The 19054-nt window shown below is 37.4% G+C and overlaps 1 protein-coding gene across 1 annotated transcript in view; it reads left to right on the forward strand.

Annotated features, from left to right (window-relative positions):
- VAV3 (vav guanine nucleotide exchange factor 3) overlaps positions 1-19054 on the forward strand; it is a 423978-nt gene that overhangs the window by 392484 nt on the left and 12440 nt on the right. Inside the window, exons 23-25 of the mRNA XM_024119713.3 lie at positions 3535-3651; positions 4222-4309; positions 10252-10381. Of these exons, the coding sequence (XP_023975481.3) occupies positions 3535-3651; positions 4222-4309; positions 10252-10381 (335 nt within the window). The remainder of the gene's footprint in view (positions 1-3534; positions 3652-4221; positions 4310-10251; positions 10382-19054) is intronic.

Genomic DNA, 19054 nt, shown 5'->3' on the forward strand with positions numbered 1-19054 from the left:
TCCCATTTACCATTGCAACAAAAGAATAAAATATCTAGGAATAAACCTACCTAGGGAGACAAAAGACCTGTATGCAGAAAATTATAAGACACTGATGAAAGTAATTAAAGATGATACAAACAGAGGGAGAGATATACCACTTTCTTGGATTGGAAAAATCAACATTTTGAAAATGACTCTACTACCCAAAGCAATCTACAGATTCAATGCAATCCCTATCAAACTACCACTGGCATTTTTTACAGAACTAGCACAAAAATTTTCACAATTTGTATGGAAACACAAAAGACCCCGAATAGCCAAAGCAATCTTGAGAAGAACAAGCTCAATTCCCACCTCCTCCGTAAAGCCCTCCAGGACTACCCTCTGTTGATTCTTTTCCCTCTGAGATCCTAGAGCACGCTATACCAACCAGTTTTCAGGGGGAAATTCTTTGCCTCTCCTCCTGTGTGTTCATCTTTTCTCTCCAACTCGACTATAGCGTTCTTGAACGGAAATCAGTATTACCGAGTGACTGAATATACTTTTCACGAGTAAGAAAATCAACTTAGGATTTTTTAACTTTACAGTAATGCGAAAGCAATACGCATTCAGTAGAAACTACTTCGACTTTTGAATTTTGAGCTTTCCTCGGGCCCACCGTATGGGGAAAGACACTTCCTCCTGATGCTGGGTGGCAAAGCCCCAGCTCCCCACCAGCCACGCGACCACACCAGGAGACAGCGGATAGATGCAACCACCACGGACCCAGACAAGCACTCTGCTTGTCAGTACAGTAGTCAATAAATTACACGAGATGGTCAGCACTTTATTAAAAAATAGTCCTTGCATTAGATGATTTTGCCCAACTATAGGCTAACCTAGGTGTTCTGAGTGCACTGAATGTAGGTGAAGCTAAGCAGTGATGTTTGACACGTCAGGTGTATTAAATGCATTTTCAATTTATGATATTTTCAACTTACCATGGGTTTACTGGGACGTAACCCCATGGTAAGTTGAGGAAGATCTGTACAACAGAAGCAGCAGCCAAGGAACCAGTAGGAGAAATAATGGTTTTTATTTAAAGACAGTCACGGCATGGAAGCAACCTAAGTGTCCATCAACAGATGAATGGATAAAGAAGATGTGGCACATATATACAATGGAATATTACTCAGCCATAAAAAGAAATGAAACTGAGTTATTTGTAATGAGGTGGATAGACCTGGAGTCTGTCATACAGAGTGAAGTAAGTCAGAAGGAGAAAAACAAATACCGTATGCTAACACATATATATGGAATCTAGGGGGAAAAAATGTCATGAAGAGATTAGTGGTAGGACGGGAATAAAACACAGACCTACTAGAGCATGGACTTGAGGATATGGGGAGGGGGAAGGGTAAGCTGTGACGAAGTGAGAGAGTGGCAGGGACATATACACACTACCAAATGTAAATTAGATAGCTAGTGGGAAGCTGCCGCATAGCACAGGGAGATCACCTCTGTGCTTTGTGACCACCTAGAGGGGTGGGATAGGGAGGGTGGGAGGGAGGGTGACGCAAGAGGGAAGAGATATGGGAACATATGTATATGTATCACTGATTCACTTTGTTGTAAAGGAGAAACTAACACCCTATTGTAAAACAGTTATACTCAAATAAAGATGTTAAAAAAAAAAAAAAGATAGATAACCAACAAAGACATACTGTATAGGACAGGGAACTCTACTCCATATTCTGTGATAACCTATAAGAGAAAAGAATCCAAAAAAGAATGAATATATGTATATGTTTAACTGAATCATTTTGCTTGTACACCTAAAACTAACACAATATTGTAAATCAACTATACTCCAATAAAATTAAAATTAAAAATAAAATTGATAATTTGTAGTTTAATCATGTTATTTAGAAATATTCAAGTAGATATTTAAAAATAACAAGGAAAAATAGGTGCAATACTTGAAATGGAACTTGGGGTAGAATCTGATAAGATGGGGTAGTGCTGCTTTTTCATTATAGTTTTATAGTACGACTTGCCTTTTAAAAATTATGTTCATGTGTTACTCTGATAAAAATGCTTATGCTATATGCTAATTGCCGTAAATGCCATGAAGGAAATTAGGGATACTGTAATGAGAATAATGGAGTGGAGAGTGCCAGATACAGGACAGTGTTCTTTAGCTGGAATGGTCAGAAAAGACTCTCTAAACCTGAAGGATAAGAAGGAATGTGGGTTGACAGAGGGTGAGAGTTTTCCAACACAGGAATATAGTCTATGCAAAACTCTAAGAATTCTTGAACATGAAAGAAGCCTGGAGACTAGTAAAGAAGGGGTTTGTTAGAGATAAGATTGAAGAGGAAGATGTGAGTCAGATTATACTAGGTAGTAATGAGTCAGTGGTTATCCTAACTTTAACCCAAGGTACCATCTACATAAAATGCCCTTAGCTTTTCTTCTGTACTTGGTGGAAACCTCACATGTCCTCCTTCCTTTACAAACTTGTCAAATGCCTACCATGTATATTTTAAATATTGGATTGGCCAAAAAGTTCGTTTGGTTTTAAATAAAAATAAAACATTTTTCATTTTCACAAAGAATTTTATTGAACGTATTTACTAACCGAAGAAACGTTTTGGCCAACCCAATATTTAGCATAGATTAGATGTGGGTGTTTACACTGGGTTACATGAGTCTATATGTGAATCAGAAAGTTTTCTAGAATATTGATTTGAAAGATAGCTGATCTCAACATAAAAGTTTTTCCTTTAACTTTTATTACCCATAATCTCTGATATATTTTGTCAATAAATGCTAAACCTGTATTTGATGCGAAGGGTCATTAAAGAATATTTTAACATTGACATTGGGCCTTTTATTATTATTGTTATGGGATCTGGGTATGCTTAAGACCAGTATAGTTTAGGAAGAATTGAGTTCTGGTTTTGAAAATATCCACCTTTTAAAAATTTTATTCATTACTACCAGTTTCGTAAGAAAATTGGTTATCAAAATTGTGGGCTATAAGAATTAATCTTATATCCAAAAAATAATTATTTAAAAATAATTTAAATTGTTTCTGAATTTTCTTACAACAATACTCAAAGGAAATTTTGTTTCATACTGTTTTACCTAGAAAAGGTGAAATTTTGGAGGAGTGCGTGTATGTGTGTATACGTGTATGTATATCTGTGTGTGTCTTAGGCAGGGCAACCCTTCCCTACAAGTCTTTTTCTTTCTTGTCCCTAAATTCCCCACAACTGTCTCTAACCCGATACCTATTAATTCTTTTCTTTGTCCCATTTATTTATTTGATAAATATTTAGTGTGTGTTAGGCAATATTCACTTCACTGTTGTAATCTTTGTAGAGCATTTGTGTTTGGACGTATCTAAAGGACTTTTTTCTGCATTATTTTTTGAAGTACTATAATTAGTACAGAAGTAAAAACAGTTCAGATCTGCCACTAAGTTAAAATCCTAACAGCTACATATTTTTAGCCTCTGTTCTCTTCCAGGTACATTACCCAAATTTTCTGCATCTTTGTTTCTTACAGGTATGCTGGGGCAATGGAAAGATTGCAGGCAGAGACTGAACTTATTAACAGGGTAAATAGTACTTACCTTGTGAGGCACAGGACCAAAGAGTCAGGAGAATATGCAATTAGCATTAAGTAAGTGGGACAAGTACTTTTACAGAAATAGATTTCCTGTTTTCATAATTGCATAGATCATCTGACATATATAACACTGAAGCTGAAAACCAAGGTTCTAATTGCAGCAGAAATAATGTATCATCTCTCCAGACAGTTCATTAATACTTGAAAATATCTGTTAGAAAAAATGGTATTAAGTGTTATAGGCTGCTAATTGGCATACTAGATTTCTTTCATAACATTGTACTTGATGTGTGTATGTTTCTAGTAAATCCTAAGAATTATAAATTACTAGATTTTGTTTTATTTTGTTTTTCCATATTCCCAAATTGATCTTATAAATAAATTGGGCATAGTGATTGATCAAATCTAACCCAACCCCCCCGTCTCACTTCAAATATTGGTTGTATCTTCAACCAATCTAGTGAATATATTTTGTTTATTAGCTGTCACCAGTGTATTGGCATAGGTATATATTTTGTCTTCAGAATTAATTCCTATAATGTTATTGGGGCATGCCCTCTGGTAATTATTGATTTCTACTGATTAAAAACACATTTATATTCATAACTTATCCATTGCCCACAGGTACAATAATGAAGCAAAGCACATCAAGATTTTAACAAGAGATGGCTTTTTTCACATTGCAGAAAATAGAAAGTTTAAAAGCTTAATGGTAAGCATTGATTAGTTCTTTTCAATCTGTGGTCCTTATTTTTCTCTTATTAGAAAGGTCAGTTTAATTCTAGTTTCTTGGAGTTTTTGCTCACTGAAACATTGTTTAAAGAGAATCATACCATAATTTTGCAGCAGAATCCTGAAAATTTTAATTTTAAGAATTCTAGTTAAGTTTTATATTGCTCTAGACATATTTTTCATTGTAAACTAAGTTTACAAGTTTTAGATAATACTTGAGTCCACACTAGAAGATTCTTAAGAGCCATAGACACATTCAAAACAATCAACTTTCAGTTACTTGTGTTTTACCTTGTTTGAATGACACACAGCAAAGTTTTAACATGCTTCTCTTTCTTCCTCTGCCTCTATCTCTTCATTTCAGGCAGAGGAAGATGTTTTAAATTATAACATTAAAAAGTTGTAATTGGTAAAATACTGCTCACATTTAGGTTCATTTCATGCAAAATACACTGTCAAATGGAAAACCTTTTTGTATTTTCTGCTATTTTAGGTGATCTGTAGTACAGTTCTCCTTCATTACCTTGGACAATTAAACATTAACAAGGTGGCATTTTTACGACATGACAGTGATCTTTCATAGGAATTTTACATTTAAATTGAACAGTATATTGTTACCAAGTTGTTTCAAATAAATAAAGATTATTAATTCTGATGATTTTTAAAAGTGTAACTTAGCATATAAGAATAGTATGTATGTGTCATATCAACAGTACATATATCAGTACAACATTACATGTGCATTGCTGACAGTAAAGAAATTTATTTCATGAAAAATGATCTCAAGTCAGTTTCTCAAGTTTGCAAGAGTTTCTTGAGATAATGAAGAATTTGGAGATAGGACATAAGATGCATTTGTAGCACTCTGCTAAGTACTTTGAGTAACATTGGGAAGGACCACTCATTGATTGAACCATCAGTCAAATGATACACACTGCATCGTTCCAGAAAACATCTCAAAGCACTTTGCAGATGTTAACATTAAAGTTAAAACTGAGTGTAAGAGAGCCTTACAAAATAAGCCAGCTTGAAAGCCTTATCTAAAAATTTAGAACTGCTTCAAGACAGGAATCAGCGTTTTAAAGAAATTGAAGCATCTTGAGTTGAAAGAAAAGTAAGAAAACCTCTCTGGACATAAATATCACATTCCCAATTCAAAAGCTAAGGATGGGTAGCGAGACTGTGTCCTGGAAAATGTAAACCCTGTCAAGTTGGCAACCAAGATCCAGGTATCCTCCCCGCTGGCAGTGAGTTACGTTCTTCCGGAACAAGCAGGCTGTGCACAGAGAAAACTGGACCTGAGGAGGTTCTTCCTTAAAGGAAAACCTAGCAGGGAGGCAGCAAGTGGATGCACAATGAGTAACAGCCCCAGCTGAGACATGATAAAAGCGTGAACAGGGAGTCTCCACATCGCTGCAAGACATACCAGCTTGACTCTCACCTGAAGAAATTAGGGTGGTTGGTAATGAGGCTGCTCCGTGGTATTATAGTTAATATGAGACTTAAAAAAAAAAAAATGCTGTAGGACCAAAGCTGACTACCAGCCTTGATGACTTTGAAAGCAACAAAAGGGACTTCCATCACAGGAGATAAGCAAAGAGGATGAAAGGAATAATCACTGGAGTGACTATTAGTCACTAATGACAAAGACTAATAGCCTTTGTCACCTGGATTCAGCTCAAGAAAGTTCCTCATCCTCTAAGGTTAGATGTGAAAAGCCAGTAAATACTGCATGACCTGGATTAGTGGACATAGATCCTCAAGTTCCTATCTGCATGTAAAGCTGTTACTATAGTATAAGCAATAAAGACCCAGAATTCAAATAATTTGGACCAGAGAGCAGTAAAAGTTTCTGCAATGATGTTCTGGAAAGGGAATTAAAAGTAGTTGTCACAGAGCTAAAATAAGCTCCCCTTATATGCTATGTGTAAAACATCAGAAATGCTACTGCAAGAGACACAGGCATGTTTTTTCCTCCATATCTGGGGATCTTTTGTAAGGAAGTACATAGTGCAGAGGGTTAAAGGGAGGGGATTAAGAATTAACTGCAAAACTACAATGAAGGGCTTCCCTGGTGGCGCAGTGGTTGAGAGTCCGCCTGCCGATGCAGGGGACACGGGTTCGTGCCCCGGTCCGGGAAGATCCCACATGGCGCGGAGGGGCTGGGTCCGTGAGCCATGGCCGCTGAGCCTGCGCGTCCGGAGCCTGTGCTCCGCAACGGGAGAGGCCACAACAGTGAGAGGCCGGCGTACCGCAAAAAAAACAAAACAAAACAAAAAACACTACAATGAAAAAAAAAAAACTTCAGCAAAAGGATATGACAGACAAGGAGCTGAAAATCTCAGCCTTAGATTAATACTTCTGTCAGATCTTACAAAATCACTGTAAACATTGCTGAAGAGAACGTTGAAGTTGTCTGGACCTACCTCCTCCTCTTTGTTTCTGTTCATTTGTTGAACAAATTTATAGAGTCCTCACTATGTGAAGTTGCTGTGTTTTTGCAGAATTCAAAAAGGACTCAACTGTTCAAAACAGCTTTCAAATTAGTAAATCTCTCTGTACCGAGAACCTCACAATAGGGCTGTCCTTTGACCCTCCACTGGTAAATTCCACATGGATACCTGATCAGAAGGGATGGCTCCTATCTCAGTAACCAGCCCCTCTGGAAGAAGAGAGAGGGCTGATAGGCACCTTGGGAATGTAGGGGCTTCTCTGAACCTGCATCATGCAACCTCAAGGAGGTTACATTTTACCGTGTTGGTGTCAAATAACACAGTTCCCATTATAAGTACATAACAGTCTACGCATTGAGTTGTTTCTTTAGTTCAGTATCTTCCCATCATGGCTGGTAAAGTTATATTCATCTACCTAATGACACTCATTAGGGCCTGGAATTAAATTTAATTTGGAAAGGATGTAAAATGAAAATGAAATCCAGAATTTGTTTTAAATTAGCCAGTTTCTCGAAAAGAAGATTGGCCTCAGGTGGTTATGACCTAAACTTTTCCCTCTGGTTTCAGTGGCTTGGTTAATCAAAATCTTTGTTTTTCTTAGTCATTAAATCCAAATTCTAAATGAATTTCTGTATCCAGATTACAAGGCATTAATTTTGTTCTAATTTTCATGTATGCCAGACAGTCCATGTCCAAATGCTGTTTATAAATCATCTCCACTGCCTGTTTCCTTGGTAATTGGAATGACTGGCTCTCACTCATTATTTTTCAGAGAGACCTGAATTGTTGACACCGCTGTGTCAGTGTGAGATAAGGAAAGCTTAGCAATTTCTTTTGTTTAGAGTCTTCTTATTTCCTTGTAGTACTTGAAGGTCAATGATTGCTAAAGCAGAGGTGGATTAGACTAAAATACTGAAAGGCATAAGTTGGAAGAGATCCACCATGGCACTATTTAATTCTACCCAGTTAGAAACATGTAGGAAGATTTACCTTCCTAAGACTGTAAAAATGGAACTAAAATATCTTCCATGCTTAGTGAAGTGATAAAAAAGTGTTTTACAGCTTACCAAGCCACATGACCCTAGGCCTTGGAAAACTCATTTTTTTCTTCCATAAAATTTGGAGGTGGGTAGGTATTAAATGATGACCAAGTCCTTTTCAGTATGATAATTCTGTAGTTTCTAGCCAACTTCACATAAACCTTAATTCATACTAATTCATGATATCATGCATAAAATTCATATTACTTATAATAAAATTACACTGAAGTTCAAAGTTATTGGCTTATAATTACTCTCAGGTTTATTTTCACATTTTTGCTAAAGAAAAGAACACATTTCATTCAGTTTAAATGAGAAGACTAAGAGAACTGTTATATATATATATATATATATATATATAGTGTTGCTGATACAAATGATAATAAAGTGTACCATTCTTTCAGAGACCTTACAAAATTTTGCATTTAAAGAAATTAAATGATAATATTGGTCTCTAAGTAGAACTTAATTCCAGACCTTGCCTTTGCAAACCACGCTAAAATCACCATAATATAAATGCCATATTCTGATCAGTGAAGTCATTTTGAGGATATAATCTTCTGATATTTTAACTTTTTTTTTTTTAAGTTGGTCAGGTTCCACATTCCCTTGCTTCATCAAGGGCACCCATAATCTGGGCCCAAGCAAGGAAGAAAGGATGGAAGAAAAAAAAATTTTTTAAGTGTAAAACCATAGCAACTTGGGTCTAAGAGAACAAATGCCTGGTATACTATAGATGCTTAGAAAATGCTCCTTCCCTTTGCTTCACTTGTTGCATATTTACATTTGCCAGGTACTATTTGCTAATAATATGATGTAGTTGAGAGCACAAACTTTGGAGCCAGACACCAGTTATACAACCTTGCCCAAAGCTGATTAATCTCACTGAGCCTTGAGCATCAGGGGGAAAAGGCCCATCTCTTGTTTCAAGATTGTAAGAAACTATATAAAAGGCCTGGCACATGGGATCATGGTAACTCTCATGATTATTCACACGTACCAGGCACTTTATACATTCTTTGCTATAGTCTGTGAAATGGTTTATTATCCCCAGATGTGAAAGGTGAAGAATCTCCATTTGCCTTATCCAGTACTGCAGCCAAACCAGGCTCTTTTTAGTTAATGAACATGGTCTTTGTTATATTTGTGTCTGTTCCCATCCTTCCTGGCTTTTGAAATGTTACCTGTTCCTCAATTTAAGCCAAGCTACCTCCATCATGAATTCGTCCCTCATCCTCCCCACTGGACTCAGAAAAGGAAGCTCTCTTTCTTGCCTTTGAACTCCCATAATCCTTCACTTTCCTTCAAGGGTGAGGACACCTAGGAACCTTATCTTCAAAATCTCTGTGACCCCTGGAACTCCCCGCACGATGCATTCCACAACTCATCCGAGTTTGGTCAAAAATAATAAATAAATCATTGATGATCCTCTTTCTCTTCTTTCAGGTGATTTTTGGCCCGATTTATTTGTTTTGGGAACTTTGAACATACCCATTGAATGGAGACACTGAATCGATGACAGTGTGGTTTTTTAAAGAAATGAGTTGCTTTTATACTGTTTGTTTTAAACAATAGTGCTGTAGTAGAAGCACTGAATAATTAGGTTAAAAGTGATTATGCTTTTATTTTCATTTCAGGTTTTTCTAAGAAACATGTCTATAGTACTCATCTAATGATAGTATGCATTTTTCCATTATGAATTAATCATTTTTCAATTTCTGTTTAAAGTAGAGGGATTCAGATTTGTCCAGAACCTATGAAACCAACATCTCGAAAGAAATTTCCCAATATTTTAGTATGAAAAATGGTGGGTGGTTATTATATTAGGCTTGGATGCATTTGGGGCAAATTAGGTATAAGAGAAAATTGGAAAGAACTGCATTATTGACTTTTAGTAAGTACCAGATGACAGCTATGAGAAGGGCACTAACACTTCCTCATAAGCCAGAAACAATGTCAAGTAAGTAGCATTTGTGGTTTAACAACTGTGGCTTACCATGGAAAAGTACATTTAGGATTGAGTTTGTTTTTCTGCTTCTGTTCAAAGAAAATGCAGGAAGCTAGAAATTGCTATATACTCATAAAACAGCTGTTGCCTTTCTAAACAAAAATAAAGGGAAGTATTTCATAAATAAGAACAATAATTACTGCTCTGAAACTGAGGTTTAGTATGGTTTCTCTTTACTTACTACAACTGACTGAAGACTAACAGGATGTTGAGCAGCAATAGGGGGTAACTCACATTATAAAGGGCCTGGGTAGCAAGGACAATTACTAGTTAGGTGTCATGCACATCCAGGCAGCAGGGAGAGATGATCATTTACTCACACTAAGATAGGCTTATGGAAAATTCAGCATTAAATTGATCATCCCTCTATTGTATATAATTATGTGTCAAGGAGTTCATGTTTGATTCTTTTTTCCTAAAGGAACTTGTGGAGTACTACAAGCATCACTCTCTTAAAGAAGGATTCAGAACCTTGGATACAACTCTGCAGTTTCCATACAAGGAGCCAGAACATTCAACTGGACAGAGGGGTAATAGAGCAGGCAACAGCTGTGAGTATTGTAATTTAGAATACAATTTTCTGTCACTTCAGGATCAAAGGCATGACAACATCAAACATCTTCATTCCAGATTTTGGAATCGAACCAATTAATATGCTGATGCATTTAACAAGGAATTTTTCTGGAGCAAAGCAGAATCAGGTGGACCAACAGGTTTATGAACATGCCTAGATTTAGTTCTTCATGCCAAATTAAAAATGTGTGTGTTAAATCCATCAGAAATATAGGGTATGTTAATATGTAAGTTTTGTACTTTTCAGTGACTTTTATATTAGCCAAACTCTTTTTAACTGATACATGTTTATGGTCATAATCCTGTTTGATTAACAGTATTTAAGCAAGGCTGGTGCACAGTTCTCCCATCTAACCTTGTACTGCAAGTCTTATAGATTCTATTTCAATGATTACTTTCGGAACTTTGAAATAGCTAAAAGCATGTTTCCTCTGATGCCAATATTTAAAAGTAAACATTAGCCACTTCCTTTCAGAATGAGCACTGTGCCACAAACAATCACAAAAGATTAGCACACAAACCGAAAGCATGTTATAGTTTGAGTGTGAGTTCAAGTCAAAAACTTTTTTCTCATCACCGTTTAATGTCACATAATCTTCCTGTTAATAGATATAGCATGTAAAGAGAACACCATGATGAAAATATGCTACGAATAAAGTGTGATTTCACCCCGTTATTTTAATTTCATAGAACTTTTTTAGAAGAGAAAGGAATACAATTTTATTACCCTCAGAAGGTTTAGCCTAAGCAAAATAGGAATATCTAGAAGTATTTGAAAAAAAAAAGAATTTGCATCATGTAATATAACTTTTTTTTCCCTAAAAGCAGAAACTGAAAGGGAAGCAACGCTCAGGGCACTAACACCACCAGTAAAATTTCATAACATTTCCATAAAGTAAATATACAAGTAATTTGTCACATCAACTGACATTTTTTTTTCACTCTGAATAACTTAATAGCTGTTCTCTTCACAAGGATCAGTGATAACTGAACAAGATTGTGCAATGAAAGTAGTCAGAGCACACTTTTTGTTGAAACTGTAAACACATTCAAATTTATCTTTCTGTGTTTTTAGCCCACTGTTACCCAGTTATCTTAGACGCTCATATAGGCCATAAGTTTTGCTCATTCAAAAATGGAACTTCCCCTTAAGAAACAATTTTTTCTACAAACTTCTTAAAAGCCTACCAGGGTTATGACATTTTTCCCTACACGAAAAGTATAATTTTCAATTCTTTTACTTTGCCTTCCCAGTAGCAGGAGATAAAGTTGCCCAGGAGGTCAGTTACACTAAAAATCCTGTCTGAGTTGTTCGCTTAGTTTTAGAAAGTCCAGGTGAGAGGGCAGTCAGGGAGAGCCGGTATACCGGTCAGTGGAAGGTTCTTAACCCTCTATTTCACTGTGTGGTCACTCTCAGGCACTCCTGTGCTTGGCACATGTGGGTGCTCAGAGAATATTGGTCAACTACAAATGAAGTTGCCTAGTTTAAATTTTTTTCTAGTGTTTGACCAAGTATTCAGTGCTCAAACTTGTTTAGCCACTAGGGATGGCGTTACAGGCTCTTTTTCTTTTTCAAAGCATGGCCAATAACGTGATTTTGAACATCCATGCAAGCTACATTCAGTTATTCGTTCCTTCAGCATATAATAATTACCTAACGCAGAAAAGACGCTTTCTAGGTACTGGGGTTCAGCAGAGTCCCTATCCTTATGGAGCTTACATTTTAACGAGGCAGCTCTGGCAAGTCTGGGTTAGGAGTTTGATATTTTTATATAAGATGATCAGGGAAGATCTCACTCCTAAAGTGACCAGAAAGAAGTGAGGGCATGTGCTGGTATGTCAGACAGCAATAATTTCTTGATGGTCTACACTCCAAGATTATTCAGCAGGATTATAATCTTAGATCAAGTGTATATTATCCCAGTGTTTTATTTACTTGTTGCTGACTTCCATATGAAATGAGAACACTATGGTGATTTTGAGGATTGAATGAGGTGCTATACATTAAAGCATTTAGCAAAGTGCTGGTAACGTGGTAAACACGCCATAAAAGTCAGCTGCTGCTGATTCTACCACTTCTACCACAGCTGCTGCTTTCCTACTACTACTAGTCACTCCTCTAACACAGCAAACATTTTCCTGTATTTCTCGTTATTGAATTACTAGCTTTAACTCATAGCAATTTACATCTTTGCTTTTATGATTTTTTAAAAATATCCCTTGCTTATTTTATACCAAGTCCCGATTAAAGGTTAACCATTAAAACACTGCTTCAATTTTTACACACGTGTCTCTCAGGAAGTGGTAAAGAGGAAACTCTACATATTCTGTATAGAAAGATTGTGTAGGATGTCTTTAGAGTCCTTACCTCTGGTTCATAGCTTTGGGCGTGCTGCTGAATACCATCTCAGAATAACCTTTATGAAGAAGTAGTACCTTGGGATACAGGACAGGGCATGGCATCTTCATTGCTTCCAAGTAATGGAGGAAGCAGAGCAGGCAAGCCAAAGCCTAGGACCACGCTGTGTTCTGGGTGGAGGTTGAGATTGGAGTTCTAACTCCTGAAACCTGCGATTTATTATTATTTTTCTCTTACATGCTATATAGTCACCTTGGAAAAGAAAGTCCCAGGGCATCGTAGAAGAGGCTGCTTGCTTCTGTATTAGTCTAGGTTTGGATGTTCTTGGGAGAATTAAAAACTCTTCTCAAGTTTGTAAAATATGGTAAGATTATGACAGGCCTACCTCATGCAATTGCAAAATAACATATGTAAAGACACTAGTTAGAATTAAACAGATATCCAGAGTATTGGGCAAGGAGCATGTAGCATTTGTAGGTGAGGAGCCCCGCTGTAAGCAAGGCTCTTTCCTAGGGCTGTGAGACTATTTTTGCCTCCGCAATGACTTGAGTGTTTCCAAGAGAGATGACAAAAGGAAGAGGACAAAGAGCACTCAGGCACAGCAGTGAGCCGCTGTGCTTCCCTAGAAAACTGCAGCTCCGTGGACGATGTTCTGCCCTGTTCTGTGGATCTGTGTAAGAATCCCATTACTTTCCAAAAACGGTCGCAGAAAACGTGCCTTAGACCGCTGCGGGTGTACCCCTAGGGCTTGTGTATTTGAAGGGCACTGAACTGACTTTTGCCTTTCTTGCTCTACAGTGAGCACTTAATTATTTTCAGGTCTGCTGCTGAGTAGCTGTCTGACCCCAGGCAAGTCACTTAGCCTGTTCGGGCCTCAGCTTTCTCATCTGATGAATAACGAATGAGATTAGATATTATTAGATATTTTATTATGTTCTTTTAAAAATAGCATCCTAGGTTTCTTTCTTTGTATGCATGAGAAAAGGAGGTAAGGTAGAATGGTAATAGACCGTTACACTTGGAAAAGTTGCACAATTAGCTGTTTCATTACCTATTAATAGACCTGAAGCATTTTCCCAAGTAAATGGAGAATTAGTTGGACCACAGAGGTGGCTAATGTTTTAAAAAAAAATGTTGGTTATCACTATATTTACATGATCTCAAAGAGTCTTCTCACAAGACCTTATTAATTACTAAAGAGGGACAACAGAAACACCTAAAAGTGATCAAAGTTAACATTACCAGTAATGGGACAACTAGATATCATGCACCTCCTAATGTGATGCTCTGAGAAGGATGTAACACCACTTTTGTGGTATTCCTGCCCCCCAGGGTGCACAATTTGAATCTAATCATGAGGAAATATCAGAGAAACCCAAACTCAATGACATTCTACAAAATAATTGGCCTATGCTCTTCAAAAATGTCAATGTCATGAAAGACTGCAGAATTGTTTCAGATTGAGGAGAAGGAGACGAAAGAAACATGACAGCTACATGCAACATGTGATCCTAGGTTGAATCCTGGACCAGAAATTTTGTTGTTGTTGTTTTGCTATAAAGGACACACAGGGAACAATTAACACATTTTGAGTAAGTTTCTAGATTAAATAATTTTTGTTTTTGATAACTGTACTGTGATTATATAAGAGAAGAAAATGCCTTTGTTTTTAGGAAGGACACACTGAAATATTTAGAGATAAAGGGCATTGTCTGCAACATATTCTAAAATAGTTCAGGAAAATATAGAGATGATAAACATGGTAAAATATTAACAATTGAGGAGTTTGAGTGAAAAAACATATAAGAATTCTCTGTACTATTCTTGCTACTTTTAAGTCTGAATTATTTCAGACGTAAAAGTTTTTAAATTTCGAGATGATCTGTTTACCTGAGAACTAACAGAATTGGGAGAAAATGGCAGCATTCTCTGCTTTCACCTGTTCCAGGAGCAGGGGCAGCTTGGTGCACTGATTTTAGGGTGTGTAGAGTATGGAGTAGGTCATATTAGAACCATCTCTTCCTTACCTGTGACCTCACTGTATTTACTTACTCATTCCTTCATTGTTTTATTCAACAGTTATTTATTCAACACTTACTATGTGCCGGGTTCTGTTCTGGATGCTAAATATAACAGTGAATAAGATGGATAGGAACAAACATAAAACAAATAACTTCATAAATAATCACAAATTTTGATAAGTCTTGTGAAGCAGAAGCAAAGTGAAAGTGTACAACAAGAGGGCCTATTTAACCTGTAGGGTCAGGGAAGGACATTTTGAAGAAGTGGCGTCTAGACGAAACTTAAATTTAGGATCTATGTGGATTGGCAGGGTGTGGGTTAGTGGTGGTAGGGAAACATCACAGTGAAGAAGCAGCTTGTGTGAAGGACATTTAACAGGAAATAAGTTCACACGTTTAAGGAATTAGAAGGGGGTCGAAATGTTTAAGCATAGTGAGTGGATTCTAATATATACATTGGGAATGTATTGAAGCTTTATAAGCAGAAATGATATGAACTGATTTACATTGTTTTGAAAGATCACTGCCTACTCTGTGAGAGTGGCTTGAAGGGAGGCATGGACCAAAGAGATGAGTGAGGAAACTACTGCAGATGTCCGAGGGAGGGATGATGGAGGTTTGGACAAAAGCTGAATAGAGGCAGTGGAGGACAGTGGGCAGATTTTGGTATAATCTGGAAGTCGAATTGATTGGATAAAGGAATTGAGGTAGAAGTGGTACATTTATGATACACAATTATTTGCCTTGGATGACTGGCAAACGGTGAAACCATTGGACTGATCAAGAAACAAAAGAGACATAACATGTACAGAGGAGAAGGTAATACATTCAGTTGTGCACAGACTTTCAGTGCCTGTGCACACTCAGTGGTTCGGTAGGCATTTGACACTAAGAAGAGTGGTTGGGGTTGAAGATAGAGTTTTATGAATAGCTCATACTTTGTTTCATAGTTTACAATAAAATACAGCATTATTTTTATATAGTTTTAATTATTTCTTCTGGTATATTGCTCCCTGAAGCCTTAGGAACCAGACTCTTGAGCTTCCCATTCTCAAATTGCACTTTGCACAGTGCCTTTCATGAAACACGTGTTCAGAAAGGGCTAAATGAGTGAAGTCAGAGCCTAAGGTCTGTGGGAGACATAGCAGGTATTAAAGCACTATGTGTAGTTGTTATTTGAAAAAGCATGGAGAGATGGGTGGGCTTGAAAACAAAATATAGAACAGCATGATCCTTTTGAGGTGGTGACAAATATTATAGCAATTCTTCAAAAATTGACAAAGGCTTCCTGGGTCTTTGGGACCATGCGAATGACCTTTCAGGAAAAGGTAAAAGCCAGAGCCAGGGCCTAGGCTGCTTTTCCCTACTGTGGTCTCGTTCCTTTCACGCAGGTAGTCCCGTTATTCTACTAGCCATCTGACAAGGTGCTTAAGCTTCATTTTAGCCAGTGTTTTAGAAACTTGGAGAATTTGTATCGTTCATATTTATTTAACTCACTGTAACATTATATAACTTGCTTATTCCTGATAATTCTTGAAACATCTGATAATGCCTTAACCATTATTTATTAGTTTTATCACAGTGTAATACTGGATATTTATTATCTCCTTCATACACACTCCTCAAACATCCACTTATTTTTTACCTTCCTGCCCTTGTAATTCAACATATCTATATTCATCTACCCCTATTCTGATCTTCTAATTTTATCCTCAGTCTTTTGTCGTCTTTTTCCTTGGTCATTTGGCATTTGGGTTTGATTTAATCTAATTTTATTCTGGTAATTTAAATATCTGTTTTAATCTCACTCTAATAGCTTCCTAGAACTGCCTTAAAAATTACCATAAATGAAGGGGATTAAAACAACAGAAATTTACTCTTATGTTCTGGAGGCCAGAAGTCTGAAATCAATGTGTTGGTGGGCTTCCCTGGTGGCACAGTGGTTGAGAATCTGCCTGCCAATGCAGGGGACACGGGTTCGTGCCCCGGTCCGGGAAGATCCCACATGCCGCAGAGTGGCTGGGCCCGTGAGCCATGGCCACTGAGCCTGTGCGTCCGGAGCCTGTACTCCACAACGGGAGAGGCCACAACAGTGAGAGGCCCGCATACCGCCCCCCCAAAAAAAAAATAGTGTTGGCAGGGTTGGCTCCTACTGGAGGCTTTGAGGGGGAATCCATTCCATGCCTCTCTTCTAGTTTCTGGATGGCTGCTGGCAATTTTTGCTGTCCCTTGGCTTACAGACACACCATTCCAATCTCTGCCTTGTCTTCGTATAACCTCCTCCTCTTTGTGTCATCTCCCTTTCTCTTCTTTTATAAAAACACTTATTTCATTTAAAGCTCATCATAATACAGGATGATTTCATCTTGAGGTCCTTAACTTACATCGGCAAAGACCCATTTTCCAAATAAGATCACATTCACAGGTTCTAGGCGGACATGTCTTTGGGGAGGTGAGGTGCCATTCAACTAATTTTAAATTTTTCTCCAAATTTTTCCATCCTTATTTTTTTTTTATTGGAGTTATAAGAGGACTTTGCATTATTAGGGCAGATAGGTAGTCAACGGATGGGAAGTTACAAGGGAAACATTACCTTAATACAATGAAGTGTTTTCAATGGCTTGTAACTTTCCTGCAATGAAATGCACTGTCTTCCTGAGAGAGAGCACTTCTAGCCAATGAAAGTTTCCCAAAAAGGTTTACATGACCGATTGTTTGAAACACTCTATAAAATACTTGATATAGAATAAGAACCTAGCAATTCTGTCTGATATTCAATAATTTAATGATTAAAAGAACACTATATTTTTCAAACCCCTTTCACTTATATTAATGTCTCCAACTGAGTGTTCCATGAATCACCAGTCCTGTGAGAAGCATCATGAAAGGTTTCGCTTGTTAAACAGCTAGCTGTACCAGAAGTGCTGCTTGTATGATATAGGGAAGTGATGAGTTTCCCTAGTTTATTTCATCCTGCAACACTGTCTCATAATGTATAATGTTTGTATTATGAGCCATGAGAGAGTTAGTGTATGTGATGTACTTAGAACAATGTCTGGCACATGGGAAGTACTCTGTGCATGCTTTTCTATGGGCTAAGGTGGTTCTAACATATTGCTGTCATTTTTATACTCTTTTTCTCAGGATGTCTATCATGTCCACAGAACTTACTCTTCTTGGGCAACTAGTCAACTACAGCTGAACATGTTCATTATTAGGTCATTCTGGGCTTCCCTTTTTTACTTACTTGCTTCAGGAGCTTTAGTAGCTACTGTAAGGGATTTTTATCCTGAACCTGATAGCTTTAAGAATTAGTAGCCAGTACCCAGGGTCCCTTCAGAAATCGATAGCTTGCAGATCGAAATTCTACAGATTCAAGTAACCTCACTCAAAACTGTCCTTTTTCATGTTTCAGAACTCAAAAAGCAGTCCTTATGTCTTAATGTCTCATTTTGTATACTGTTCTTTCTATAAATCTTATTTTCTAAATTAAAAACTGGTCTCAATATGTGTAATGTTCCCTAATTGACTATAGTATCCTCATGTGGCAGCCCTGATCCAAGGCTTTGGTTTTTCTAGTCTCTCTTCTTCCCTGTAAAACAAACATAAATTGAGAGGAATTCCTTTTTTTCTTGCTGAAATTTAGATCAGTCTCCTAGCTTTGAGGAACAATGCTGAGAGCTCTTTTTTTCCTCATATATACCACTGATATGCAGCTTCCCCTACTGAATTCCACATCTGCATAAGGGAGCCGGTCTTAACTCTGAAACTCTTGTCTGTCCTAATAGCATGAAAAGTTGAGTACCGACTTAGCCAGGGTTTCCCTTCATTCACTGCTTTATGCATTCAACATTTTTGAGCATCTACTTGCACTGAACACTCTACTGCACATATCCCTTGGGTGTTACATACAGTTTAGCTTAACAGCTGAACAATAGACAGGAATGCAGGGGGACTCGTATTGAGGCACTTCAGACTTAGCAGCAATGTCAACACTGGTAGAGGCTCTTTTAGCAAGTATTTTTTTGTGACATTCCTTAGAGATCATCCTCAGGCTTTACTTGACACTCAGGTGACTTTATGTCTACGGCCACACAAATCACCCAACTTATTTATTTTATAAATTTACTTATTTATTTTTGGCTGTGTTGGATCTTCGTTGCTGCACGCGGGCTTTCTCTAGTTGCAGCGAGCAGGGGCCGCTCTTCATTACGGTGCAAGGGCTTCTCTTGCTGCGGAGCATGGGCTCTAGGCGCGTGGGCTTCAGTAGT

The sequence above is a fragment of the Physeter macrocephalus genome, chromosome 4 (assembly GCF_002837175.3).
Source record: "Physeter macrocephalus isolate SW-GA chromosome 4, ASM283717v5, whole genome shotgun sequence".
Lineage (NCBI taxonomy): Eukaryota > Metazoa > Chordata > Mammalia > Artiodactyla > Physeteridae > Physeter > Physeter macrocephalus.